The sequence below is a fragment of the Galeopterus variegatus genome, unplaced genomic scaffold (genome assembly GCF_000696425.1).
Source record: "Galeopterus variegatus unplaced genomic scaffold, G_variegatus-3.0.2 Scaffold4582, whole genome shotgun sequence".
NCBI lineage: Eukaryota > Metazoa > Chordata > Mammalia > Dermoptera > Cynocephalidae > Galeopterus > Galeopterus variegatus.
Genome location: NW_007730693.1, coordinates 37,987 through 51,066, shown reverse-complemented (window position 1 = coordinate 51,066; position 13,080 = coordinate 37,987). Strand labels below are relative to the sequence as shown.

The 13,080-nt window shown below is 36.3% G+C and overlaps 1 protein-coding gene across 3 annotated transcripts in view; it reads right to left on the bottom strand.

Annotated features, from left to right (window-relative positions):
• LOC103603392 (glucosamine-6-phosphate isomerase 2) overlaps positions 1–11,205 on the bottom strand; it is a 15,646-nt gene extending 4,441 nt beyond the window's left edge. Inside the window, exons 1-4 of one of the 3 annotated variants that reach the window (XM_008587898.1) lie at positions 11,135–11,205; positions 7,781–7,942; positions 4,167–4,268; positions 2,812–2,994 (exon numbers count right to left, since the gene is read on the bottom strand). In XM_008587898.1, the coding sequence (XP_008586120.1) occupies positions 2,812–2,994; positions 4,167–4,268; positions 7,781–7,904 (409 nt within the window). In that variant the 5' untranslated portion in view covers positions 7,905–7,942; positions 11,135–11,205. Of the gene's footprint in view, positions 1–2,811; positions 2,995–4,166; positions 4,269–7,780; positions 7,943–10,276; positions 10,340–11,134 lie in introns of those variants that run through there. The other 2 variants (XM_008587897.1, XM_008587899.1) reach the window with 2 other exon arrangements.
• Between the last annotated feature and the right edge of the window lie 1,875 nt (positions 11,206–13,080).

Genomic DNA, 13,080 nt, shown 5'->3' with positions numbered 1-13,080 from the left:
CCACCTACTTCAAAGGGAGAACTGAGGAAATTTACAGTGAGGAAAAGTGCCAAAAAAAAAATTAGATAAAAAGAAATGAGAAATGATTTAAAGCCATGGAGAATGGAGAAAATCTTGGATAAGAAGAGTTACAGCCTTAAGCTTTACATTAAGCTATAAATGCTTTCTGGAAAGCAGGAAGAAAAACAAAATAAAATTAGAGAATTCTTAGTTTCTCTCCTCCAGTAAATTCTATTTCCTGGCATTCAGTTTACAAGGGATTTGTCACATGGATTCTTATGTAAGGTCAATAAATTAACAGAGGGGAAAAAAGTCCACAAATGATGAAGACATTTTTCAAGCAGCATGTTTAATAACGAACCTCTAACAACTAACATGTTTTTTTGACATAACAGTAAATGAGTGAAAACATTTTTTGATATAACTAAGATAAACAGTTTAGGTATATTATAATCCAGTCACTCTACTTGATTTTGGTATTGAGTTTAGAAAATCTAAAGAGTGGATGATTAGTGCACTCCTAAGGTAGTCTCAAGGATCTATTGTCTTAGCACTGATACTGGCAGGTGCAAATGGTAATTATCTCAAAATTAAGCCATATATACAAAACAGGAGTGTGCAAATGTTCTCTAGGATTATTGAAATAATATTAGCAAATTTTATTTAAAATACAGACAACTGTCCATTTTGAATAGCAAGAGTCTAACTTGGATTCTTGCTCAGATAAATAACCATTCTATCCACACTAGAAAGTAAATGGTATTGGCCCTGCTAGGTAGGGATAAAAACTTCCTCAAAGAAAATTTCAATCTTACTGGATGTCCTTAGAGATAATTCAGTAAAAATCTCAGGGAATTAAATAAACAAAGGAACGATAATTTTAACATCTACAGTGTAGACCAAAAGAAGACTGAAGTAGCACTTACAGAGTATCAATTATATACCAAGTACTCTGTGAGGCATTTTATAACTATTATAGCTTGATTAATCTTAACAAATTTTGGAATGGTTAATATTAATCCAGTTAATATTAATCCTGTTTTACAAATGATTTAGTTATACTGAACTTCAATAAACTTCCCTGTGGAGGATACTAACATTAATAAGCAAATGTATTTCATGGGGCCTAACTTAAAGGTTAATAGTACCTTTATCTTAGTGGGGCCACAGCCCTGTAGTTTTAGCAAGGCCAAAGCCCTTTAGTTTAGGAATAGCCTAACTTTTTAGAATTGCACTTAGAAATGCTAAGCTTGGGAAAAACTGAAAACTTTCCCAGGACTAAAGTCTCTGTTGTAGATAAAAAAAATTGTAACACAGGAAAAATGCTTGCTCTAAGGGCAGTCGTCCTTGGTAAAGCTAAACCTAATGATGGGAAAGTATGTGAGCTAAAAGCTTCAAGGTTAATGGTTGGGGGATTAAATGTTGTCATGACAATTATTTCATTGTTCTTTTTGTAATCACCTGTGTTCCTTTGCTGTAACTTTCTTGCTTCGACAATAAAAACTGGGAGAAAACCTGATTCGGCATTATTCCTAAGAAACCTTCTCTCTTGAAGGAACTGTTCCTGGAATTAACCCCTTCTGAGCCTCTCACTGCTCTGGAGAAATGGGCTTTGAGTAATCCTTTGCATCTCCATCACCCTGGGAGAGGTAACACTTCCCAAGGTCACACAGATAGCAAGTGGCCAAAACACAATGCAAATTCATGTCTAACTATAAACCCCTATTTTCTCCAAGGGCATCCAAGCATCACAATCATATACTTGATGATGTCAACCATAAATTAACTTCAATACAACTCTACTGAAGATCTAATTCATGTACTTTTGAGCAGTTTTCTAATAAATTAATTATAAGATAGATACAGATAACTTAATGTTAATGTGAGCATTAGCATATTTAGTTGGACACTAAAGAATCTGGCAAAAAACAATTTTGTTTTTAGTTTAGTTGACGTTAATATTGTTTCAATGGCATTTAGCTACCTGCCTCAGATGCTTCATACCAGTAACAGAAAACCACATCGTTATAAAGGAATAGACTCTTCCTATGTTCAACTGTATGTTATGTATACACACACACACACACACACACACACACACACACACACACACACACACATAAATGATAAGTGAAATTTGGTCAATTAAACATTCATTCACTTTGGAATTTATTAAGACCATTATATAGCTTTACTCATATTAACTAAAGACTGATGATAAATAAAAAGTCTTACACCATTCTTAACATTTTTCAATGAGAGATGAAATTTAAGTCATCTGCTAAAATCCACCTGTTCTTCATGGGAACTTTTAGATTTAACTCTGTAATTTGATAAGTAGGCTGGGCTGGAATTTTAAAGAAATATTAAAAAGATAAAATTATCATTTAGAAAAAGAAACAAATCACTCATTTTCAAAGATGCGGTAAACTGTCAACCTTAAAGAGGTATTAGAAGAGGTAATTAGGGGTTTATAGTCGGATGTAAATTTGCATCATGTTTTGGCCACTTGCTATCTATGTGACCTTGGGAAGTTTACTGAAGTTCAGTAAAATTAAATCATTTGTAAAACAGGATTACTATTAATAGCAATTGGGACCTACCTCTCAGGGCATAATTTAAACAATTCCAACTGTTAGAATTTTAAGATTATTTTTTGATGAAAATAAAACATATCAGTATCTGAATAAATGGGTAATATAGACAGTTGCAGGTGTTCTTTACAGTACACAATGGTAAGATTAAAAAAAAAATTTAAAACACCTAAGTCAAATATTAACAAATGATTAATGACAAAATGTTTTTACATACCTCCAACAAAAAGATCTATTCCTCCAGCTTCTTTTATTTTCTTTTCAAATGCATCACATTCTGCTTCTAAATCTGCAGCATTCCCATCAAGGATATGAGCATTATTAGGATCTATATCAATATGCTTAAAAAAGTTATTCCACATATAAGAATGGTAGCTTTCAGGATGATTTCTTGGAAGTCCTAAATATAAAGTTAATAAAAATGTAACTATTTCTAAAAATAAATCTAAAGTTTATTTTTCTGAGCCATAAATGATATTTAAAATGTACAACCTTTCTGTATCATATTCAATTTAAAAGTATTTTTTTGTGGAATATATGCTTATTATATGCCCAGCATTATTTTAATCACTTTGCACGTATGTAATAACTCAATTAATTTATAAAACATCTATTGAATTACTATTATCATTCGAATTTTATTGATAAACAACTGAAACACAGAGAAATTTTCCCAAGGTCTTGAAATTCACAAAGGTGCTGCAATTCAAAAACCGGAAGTCTAAATCATGTGCCCTTCATCACTATACTCCACTTTTCAAACACACAAAATTTGAACCAAAGGAACTGATTTATATATTATGCTCGAAATAAATTAGCCATTCAAGTGAAATGTTGACCACGTTCCTCCTCTATTCTTCCTACATGCATGCAAAGTACACTGAATCACAACAATTCTCTGGCTATCATGTATGCTACCACTAAGAATGTTTTTCTATATTTAAATTTTAACACAGAGTTTCTATGCATTATAGATCTTTCCATTTAAGCAAGTTAACATTCAATAAATTGTAATAGCTTCATGGCTACTAATATATAGCCTCTTACCTGAAAAAGTCTTTATTTTACTAATTACTTTAACATACCCATTACTTCATTTATCCCTACAATACTAGTTTTAACTGTGTCTTAAGATTAAAAAAAAGAGAGAATGAGAAATATGAATGCATTGGCTCCAAATTACATGACTGGTAAGTGGCACAGCCCAGGATGAATGCAGATCTTCTGATTTCTAGCCTTAAGATTAAAAAAAAGAGAGAATGAGAAATATGAATGCATTGGCTCCAAATTACATGACTAGTAAGTGGCACAGCCCAGGATGAATGCAGATCTTCTGATTTCTAGCCCTGTGTTCCTTCCACTATACTCTGCTGTCATCATAAAAATACAGATTTTTATATAACCTCCCAATCTAATCAAAAAGCAGTACATTATATTCTAGAAATACATTCATATTATATTTATAATAAATTCAAATAATATATTAATATTCTAAGAATATGTTCATTTTCTTCAAAATGCAATATATAACATATCCAAATAATATATTAAATATATTCACATATAGCTTACCTACATATTCATCCATGTTAAAGGTCTTCACATATTTAAAAGAAAGGTCACCATTCTTATGATATTCTATTAGTTTTTTATAACATCCTAAAGGCGTACTTCCTAAAAACAGATAAAGATTTCATTTTCTAAAATAACCTGAAAACCTATTTTTAAAAGAAGTTAATACTAACTTCACATATTCTTTTCTTATTTAATAATATTCTGTATCTCTACCTTATTAGGCAAACAATTATTAATTTAAATATTCAATTAACAAATATATGTTGAATTAGTCTCTTTACAAGGTACCTTAAAATTTTAGTAAACTAAAATTTGCTGAATAAGCTGGAAATCTGTCAATACAAATTTAAGTTTGGAAAATTATTCTTGAGTTGTTGAGTATTTGGAATTACTACTGCAAATTCTAAGACTAGAAACTTCTAGAGAGCACATTTTAAACTAAGAAAAATAAACATCGGGTCCTTTGAAAAAAATATTCAGCTATAGGATAAATGATACATAAATAGGTCAAGTGTTGACCATTTACTGAAATCAACAGAGAAACCGGAGCTAAATTTAAATAGTGTGCCTATTTTCAAAACAGACTCTAAAACTGGCAATGACTGAGTGAGAAACATTAGTCTTACAAAATTTTAATGGTGCCCCTGTTTCTCATTTTGTCAAATCTTCAGCACGTACCAACTGCAATGTATAAAGTGAGAAAGAGAAATGTTATTTGTTTAAGAGATGACTTCTAGGAAATGAGATCTTGACTTTGAATTTTTCATTTGAGTTTTTGATTTTATTGTTTTATAATGTGATTTTTTTACATGTTTTATAATATTAGTTGGTATTTGAAAAGAGATTTATTTGCTGGTGCTTCATTATATAACACAGTACAGATAAAAATGAATTTAGCCACTTGTGGATAGTCTCCCTCTTTGTTTTCAAAACTTCCTGTATTTTTTTCATTTTAACTCCAAACTGAAAGACTAGATTAACTGCATTCTTATAACTAGTGACCTGGCCCTCCCAAACATGTTTGGGGTATTGACTCTTAACCCACCCACTAACAATCACAAAACAAAACAACACAAAACAAAAAACCTGCACAAAAAATGTCTACTCAAGGAGCATATAGGAATTATAATCCACTAACGTGAAATCTGGCTAAAAGATGGATAAATATGCTTTCCCTTTTTCCTTTCTGGAAGTGTAAATGAATATTGTCTCTTTTGGTTTCAAGAGAAGAATTACAGAAATCCTTCAACTTACGGACACATGAATTGAAAAAGTGAGAAGTTGTCACAATGGTGGTGACAAAAAACACACCCATTTTTTATTTTTTAATCAATGTGGCTGAAGGAAAAGAAGATGAAAGATATGGTACAGGGTGAACTGGTTAAAGAAACTTAATTTTAATATTTGCTTTACTAACATAACCAACATGTAGCAAGTGCCTACTATGATTGAGATAAAACAGAGATTACTCAGACTTTTTCTATCCTAGAAGAACTCACAATACAGGAATAAGCAAGTACAAAACAATCATGACACAGGGAAAAACATTATAAATAACTTAAAAGAAGTCTGGAGTTTTGCAGTGAATCAAAGAAAGATGACTGTAATAGTCTTGCTTGTTGGAAAAATGAGTAAAGAAGATGGTATTTCAAATGAGTCGAAGAAGACATGGAATTCATCAAGATGGAGCAAGCAGAAATTGAGAAGAGCAAAAAGACGGGGGAGGAGGTTCAAAGTTGACATCTGTATGCCTATCATGTGGCTAGATACTGTGCTGGTGTTTTTATACATTACTTCATGTAAATGTTACAAACTTGTGAAACTAGCATTATTTTCTAATTTTGAAGATGGAAGAACTGGATCAAAATTATTAAGGAATTTTCCAAATATCACATGGCAGTGAAGCCAGAGATTCAAATCTAGATCTGTCTAGTTCCAATGATCATATATATTCCATTATATAACACGGTAGCAACATAAGTGAAAGCAAAGTAAAGAAGCCAGCAAGTTCAGGCCTATTCTTGATGCTACAAGTAGTCCAATTTGCCTAGCCCAATTCAGTGTTGCGGAATGGTGGGAATAAGGTTGGGAGGCAGACCAGGCCCACAGCCTGCAGGCCTTTAAATGTCAAGTTCATTAAGATCACTCCAGTAAACATATTTGAACAGATATTCCCCAGAAATTGTGCTTGGTGGGGAGATAATTACCATTCAGCATGTTATTGCATTTACAGACAGGTATGTTCAAATTTCAAAAGCAGTGGGGGACACACAATTAACAATGTCAATGTCAATGAAGAACAGTACTGGAAAATACCAACAAAGGTTTTCCAGAGATACTCCCTTGGCAGTTGTATTACTAGGCAGTTATACCATCAAAAATAAAGCAAACATTGTTAATCTAAATAGATAGAAATGTGTTTAGCACTGCTGGTATTTAGGACTCTGAAGTCCTTCTGTCCCCACACTCAAATTACTGTTTATTTCTGCATCATAATTAAGACAAAGAGATTAAGGCAGGTAGGATGAGTGCAACCCATGTGAATAGTATGCAAAATGATACAGAAGCCATATACAACCACGAGGGCTCCACACTCAAATTACTGTTTATTTCTGCATCATAATTAAGACAAAGAGATTAAGGCAGGTAGCATGAGTGCAACCCATGTGAATAGTATGCAAAATGATACAGAAGCCATATACAACCACGAGGGCCCACATATCAGAACTGAGAGTGCTGAGGGTGTGCACTACTGGTGTGTCTACTTAAAAAAAAAAAAAATACTCCTTTACCATTCTCACCAAGATCTACTGCCCTGGACCAAAAGAGAAAAGCAAAACAATAAACAAAACATAAACTTGAAGAGTACCATTCATGGAAATTACCCAAGTGGAAAAAAATTATGATCACAGCTTTTACATAGTTAGCATGTACAAGGGAGGAATATGAGAAAATAGTCTGTTTAGATAAAACACACTCATGAAAACCTTAAACTTATATAGTATTTACAGTATGCAAGGGACTTGTATATCCACTATCTTAGTTGAGCCTCAAAGAGAAAACTAAACCCAATAAAATACATAATTAATACTATGTTTATTCTATGATGAAGGCATACCGGTCTTCAAATTTTTCACTTGTTTAATACTTCATAATAGAAGGAAAATAAGTAAAGAAATATTAAAGGGCTAATATGATAATAAGAGAAGGTATGGTGAAATTAAGAGACAGTAGTACATACTTTAGGTACCTCTTAATGATTAATAAGAAAACAAATCTATTAAGAAATGATATGAATAGTGAAAGCAATATCCCTGAAAATAAGCAAGGGACTACTAGAAAAAGGTACACAAAATATTATGACCATTACTTAAGTTAGATGATATTTCCTACTGCATTTTAAATGGTAGGTGAGATAGAATTTTAACACTATAGTAACAAAATGTAGATACTACATTATATACATACAATTATCTCAGGCTTTATAGCCTAACATGTCCAATCAGTGATATGACAAGAAATGAATGGGAAAGGTATTTTACTAAGAGAAACCCTACAATTCCACAACCTTAGATAACCTGAGTATCTGAAATGAAAAAAGTGTTTATTACCTGTTGGTAAACCCAGTGTAAAATATCTGTCCTGTCCAGGTTTGAACTGAATGATGCGATTACAGATGTATTTGGCTGCCCATTCACTAGCCAAGTCATAGTTATCAAGAATTACAAGCCTCATTACGGTGATGCACAGCTTCCAGGACAAGAAGTCCAAACCTGAGAAAATTCCATAATAGAGCACTTTAAGTAACTTACAGACATTCAAACAGAAATGTAATATACTGATGATTTTAAAAAGGACATTACTGAAGGAGGACATGCACATATACAAATACAACCGGTGCTTTTAAAATAGTAATAATAGTTGTTCCCTTTTGAACCGACACTGGTTTCAGGCAGTGGGCTAGGTCATTTAAGTATGTATATTAATCCTTACGACAATCTTGCGAAGTGAATAAAACATCTAGTCTTACATGAGGAAACAGACTCACATAATTTGACTGAGGTCACACAAGTAGTAAGTGACAAAGCCAGAATTCAAATTAAGGCAATCTTACTACAAAGATACCACACTACACAGTCTACAGGTGTAACATATACTAGTACTAAAGCAACATAAAAAAACCCTAAAAGCAAACAAAGCAGCACTCATTTGCTGATTACAAGTTATGGCATTAATGATTACCCAGCAGCTTTTGGGTTACTAAAACCCACAACTCTCCCTATAAATAACATAATAACCAAATCTCCCTTCTGTAGAACAATGTTTAAATCCCCCCACTCAGAAATAATTTTCATTATTACTAGGTATACTTCACTCCAGTTACCTATCTAATGCATACATATAAATAAGATGTACAGAAACAATTTTTAACATTGATATCACGCTAGACATGCTACTTTGAATAAAAAGTGAATTCAGAAGAAAAAGAAAAGAAGGTGAACTAAAAGTGCTGATCAACGGAGGGGAAGGGGTAGGATTTCTTCACAAAAAGCAATTTTAGTTCTTAAAAGACTACTCTGGGCCGGCCCCGTGGCTCACTCGAGAGAGTGTGGTGCTGGTACCGCCGAGGCTGTGGGTTCAGATCCTGTACAGGGATGGTCGGTGTGCTCACTGGCTGAGCGTGCTGTGGACCACACCGTGCTGAGGGTTGTGATCCCCTTACTGGTCCAAAAAAAAAAAAAAGACTACTCTAAGGTTAAGAAAAATTATTATATGAATATTAGAGATCAGAGTCATTTTAAAACTACATGATCCCATTTTAGATAATGTGGACTGAAAGATGTAGAGATCAGCATTCTTACACTAAGTTGCACCTCCTGATTTCTCTAAGATATACTATTTTTGTATTATCAAGGTTTATAACATTAACATTGTATTCTATGACCACAGTTCCCAGATTTTAATTCTTAGTTTTATATTTAAATAGATCAGTCACCAACACCAATCCTTTTAAAACACAGCTTCAGCATTCCTGAGTTCTATACTCACATACTTTACATGGAATAATAAGTCAATTTTTTTAAATTAATGGGAGTAGAAGGTCTCATTACAATGAATATATGGCATCTGAATGATAACCTTAAGAACATGATTTAGAATTCTGACAAAACAAAAAAATCAAATCATAACAAAAATTTATGATCACCATGACCTAAAATTGTGGCATAGCAACAAGAAATAAGTAACATTCCCAGATAATAAATTACACAGCAACTCATAAACTTAATCAAACAAATATGCTCAGCCTCCGTTTAAATATATCAATAATCTAACGTTAAAAACAATTTTAGAGCTACATCAAAGAATTAGAAACACTGCTGCTGGTATGACCATCAAAAGATATATTTACTTCTAATCAGAGTACTCAGTAAACTGATTATTAATAAAAAGAAAAACAAAATTGTAAGGTAAGGAGGAGGAAGGGCATTAGAGACTCACAAGTGTCTTTTGTGTCCTGGGCATGCTAACTCTTTTCTCAGTTCAACACACTTGTGAGAACCTATTAATATGCTAAGTACTATGCTATAGTTAGGTTACCAAAACGATTAAGATAAGGACCTTATCACCAAAAGGCTTAGAATCACTTACTTTAATAGTCTCTAGGGTTGAAATTATCATTTTCACTTTTCAGATACAGAAAACTGCAACTCTGATAAGTTTATTGCTAAAGTTATAAAGCTATTAAGTCGGGAGTGAGAAGGCTGGATTTAAAACTAAGTCTTTCTGACTCAAAGACCCATGCTCCAAACATGCCCTATCCGTTGAGAATCACTTAAGACGCTTGTTAAAAATACAGATTATCAGGCCCCTCTCCCCAGACACAGTATTTCAACATATCTGAGATAGGGCCCAGGGAATCTGCACTTTTAAAATATCATAGATGATTCTTACAATCTGGTTAAATTTGGAAAAGAACACGATACACTTCGTTGCAAAGAAGTTCAAGCAAGTCTCAGACCAAGGTGCAGTAAAGCTTTTGTTTGTTTTTTTAAACTCGTCGGAGGGCGCAGAGTTCACCTCTGAAAGTCCCAGATGAATCCCCTTACCCAGAGGAAAGAAGAATGTCTTCACCACATTCATTCACATTTTTAAGAAGTGCCTTTTTCAGTTTTTGCCAATCTTCAGACATCCAAACTGCTGTGGCCCTATGCAACTCTCTGGCATCATGAACAGACAGCATTCAAAAACGACACAGCACCACCCCTTCCCTCATCTTCTGTCAGGTGCTGATTCATTTCGGATGTGCATCAATTGGGGAAAAGGCAGCTGAACACAGCTTTCAGGACTTCGGCGCTGGATGGAAACTTCTATGCCACATAAGTTACACAACCAGTTAGTGGCAGGGCCAAGCAGACTCTCAGAATCTCTGCTCTGAGCTCTTCTCTACACAACGCTGCACATGACTAGAAAAGGTCTCTGAAGCCCCGACCAGGAAGGGGGCGCGCAGCAGGGGGTGGCCTGGCCGCGCGCGTGGGTGACCGATCCTGATGAGGGACGAGGAGCAGCAGAGAAGGCTGTGGTTCCTGCATGGACGGCGCGGGCTGCAGACTCACCCCAACTGTGTGGCTGCTGGGCCATCACTCCGCAAAGTACAGCGAATGCAAATAAGGATGACTGTTAGGAATTTTTAACAAATGTGGGGAGAGGTGTTAGGAGAAAGCCGCGGAAGAAGAGGGGACAGGGAAACCTCCTCCCGGAGGCCCAATTCCGGAGAGGACAGTCAGGTGTGAGCGGCGCAAGGCCGGGACCACCCCCCACCGCCACTGCGTCCCTCCCCTCGAAGCTCCTAGGACCCCCAGTCTGCCCAGGGCCCCGTGTCCCTACCTCGCCACGACACCCCGAGGGGAGCAACCGCCAGCCAGGTTCCCGTCCGAGTCCCCTTTTGGGCCGCCCCCTAAACTCACCCGCGGAGCCACCGGCTCTTCCGACGTTGGAACAGCTTCAACGACCAACAACCAGTAACCCGCGGGCGAGCCAAGCGGGCGCGCCGAACACGAAGCCCAAGGACCCGGATGCAGGCGCAGGAAGGGACACGGCGCGACTCGCGAGCGCTGCGCATGCGCGCTGCCTCTGGGGCTCCTAGGACGGGATTCGGGAAGTCCGTCTGCGTTACGTGCGGCAGGATGCTCCTCCTACCTGGGAGTCTCCTGTTTCTGGGGCATCGCCTTGTCGCTGTTCTTTTTGTTATGTGTCAGAGCTTGAATTGCAGTAGATTCTTAAGGCTTATGAGATTTCGCATGTGGGACTGCAATATTCACACGTAGATATTACTTTTAGTTGTTGCTTATAATGGCAATATGAATCCACGTGGCTACCTAGCCAAGCAATTGAATGTCTACTTTGGAGCTAAGCGCTTTATATCAATAAAGTTCACCAAGCAAAGTTGTTTGTTAAGATGCTACAGAAAGGCAAATCGTATACCATGGGAAACCAGGGAACATCTCAGTAGGAGGAAACCGAGATTAAAATAGGGTATTGGCTTGTGCTAAATGACTAAGAAACGGAGGAAGCAGAGGGATTCAGCTTTGAATGGGGTATCGCAGATTTTTTCCAGGAGTGGGGAACGATGGAAGCAGAGCTAGGGAGTTATTGTTAAGGCAAAAATCACTCAAAAGGAAAAAGGTCGTGTGTCCTCACCGGGTCCCATTAGAAACACTACTTAGGTTTCTGTTAGGAGCAGTTTTCTCTACAAGCATGGGGTGCTAGGCAAAGTCAAGGCGTTACCGAGACCCCCCAAAGGTCCATTTGCTTGCCACTCGATAGCCAATAATTGAAAGACAAGAGTTGGTGTAAGGAAAAGTCCGGTCCATTTGCTTGCCACTCGATAGCCAATAATTGAAAGACAAGAGTTGGTGTAAGGAAAAGTAGCCTTTAATCAGGAAACTAAGAGTTGGTGTAAGGAAAAGTCCGGGCAGCCTGTGGAAATGGTGGGCTTATGTTTTAAAGACCATCTTTGGGGCGGGGCCGTGGCTCACTCCTGAGAGTGCAGCGCTGGTAGTGCCGAGGCCACGGGTTCGGATCCTATATAGGGATGGCCCGTGGGCTCACTGGCTGAGCTTGGTGCAGACCACACGTGCTGAGGGTTACGACCCCCTTACCGATCAGACAAAAATAAAATAAAATAAAATAAAGAAACAAAAATAAATAAATAAATAAGTAAAAATAAAGACCGTCTTTGCCTCTCCAGGTTTGCCAAAGGGTTCTATAGAGGTCTGTGGTGGAAAACTGATTTACGGTGACCAAGTGGAGTCATTCAGACATGTTTGAATGTTTCAGATAATCCTCAAGGAATTTCCTGGGTGGGAGTTGACCAGTGTCTTACTTCATTCTCCATGGGTTCAGTTCCTGTTATTCTTAAATAAGATCAGAGTTAGTAAGCTAGTAAAGAATGCTCATCTAAGTTAAACAATTTTCTTTTTTCTTTAAAAAATTTTTTTTTCTAAGTTAAACAATTTTCTTTTTTCTTTAAAAAAATTTTTTTACAGATGACTGGTAAGGGGATCTTAACCCTTGACTTGGTGTTGTCAGCACCATGCTCACCCACTGAACTAACCAGCCATCCCTATATGGGGATCCGAACCCATGGCCTTGGTGTTATCAGCACCACACTCTCCCGAGTGAGCCAAAGGCTGGCCCCGAGTTAAACAATTTTCTGTAATTATTTTGTGTACAATGTGACAGCAAGAGTCATTGTGTTCTGGCAATTAGCTGCAGTCTCTGTGGTTTGGGTTACAAGAGAGAACAAGTTTTTAAATTCCAAGTTTTAACAAAACGGGGTCACTTCTGTTCAGGCTGTTACAAAGATCCTGTTTCCCCAGAAACTGCAAAGTTAAGATAAATATGAAATGGT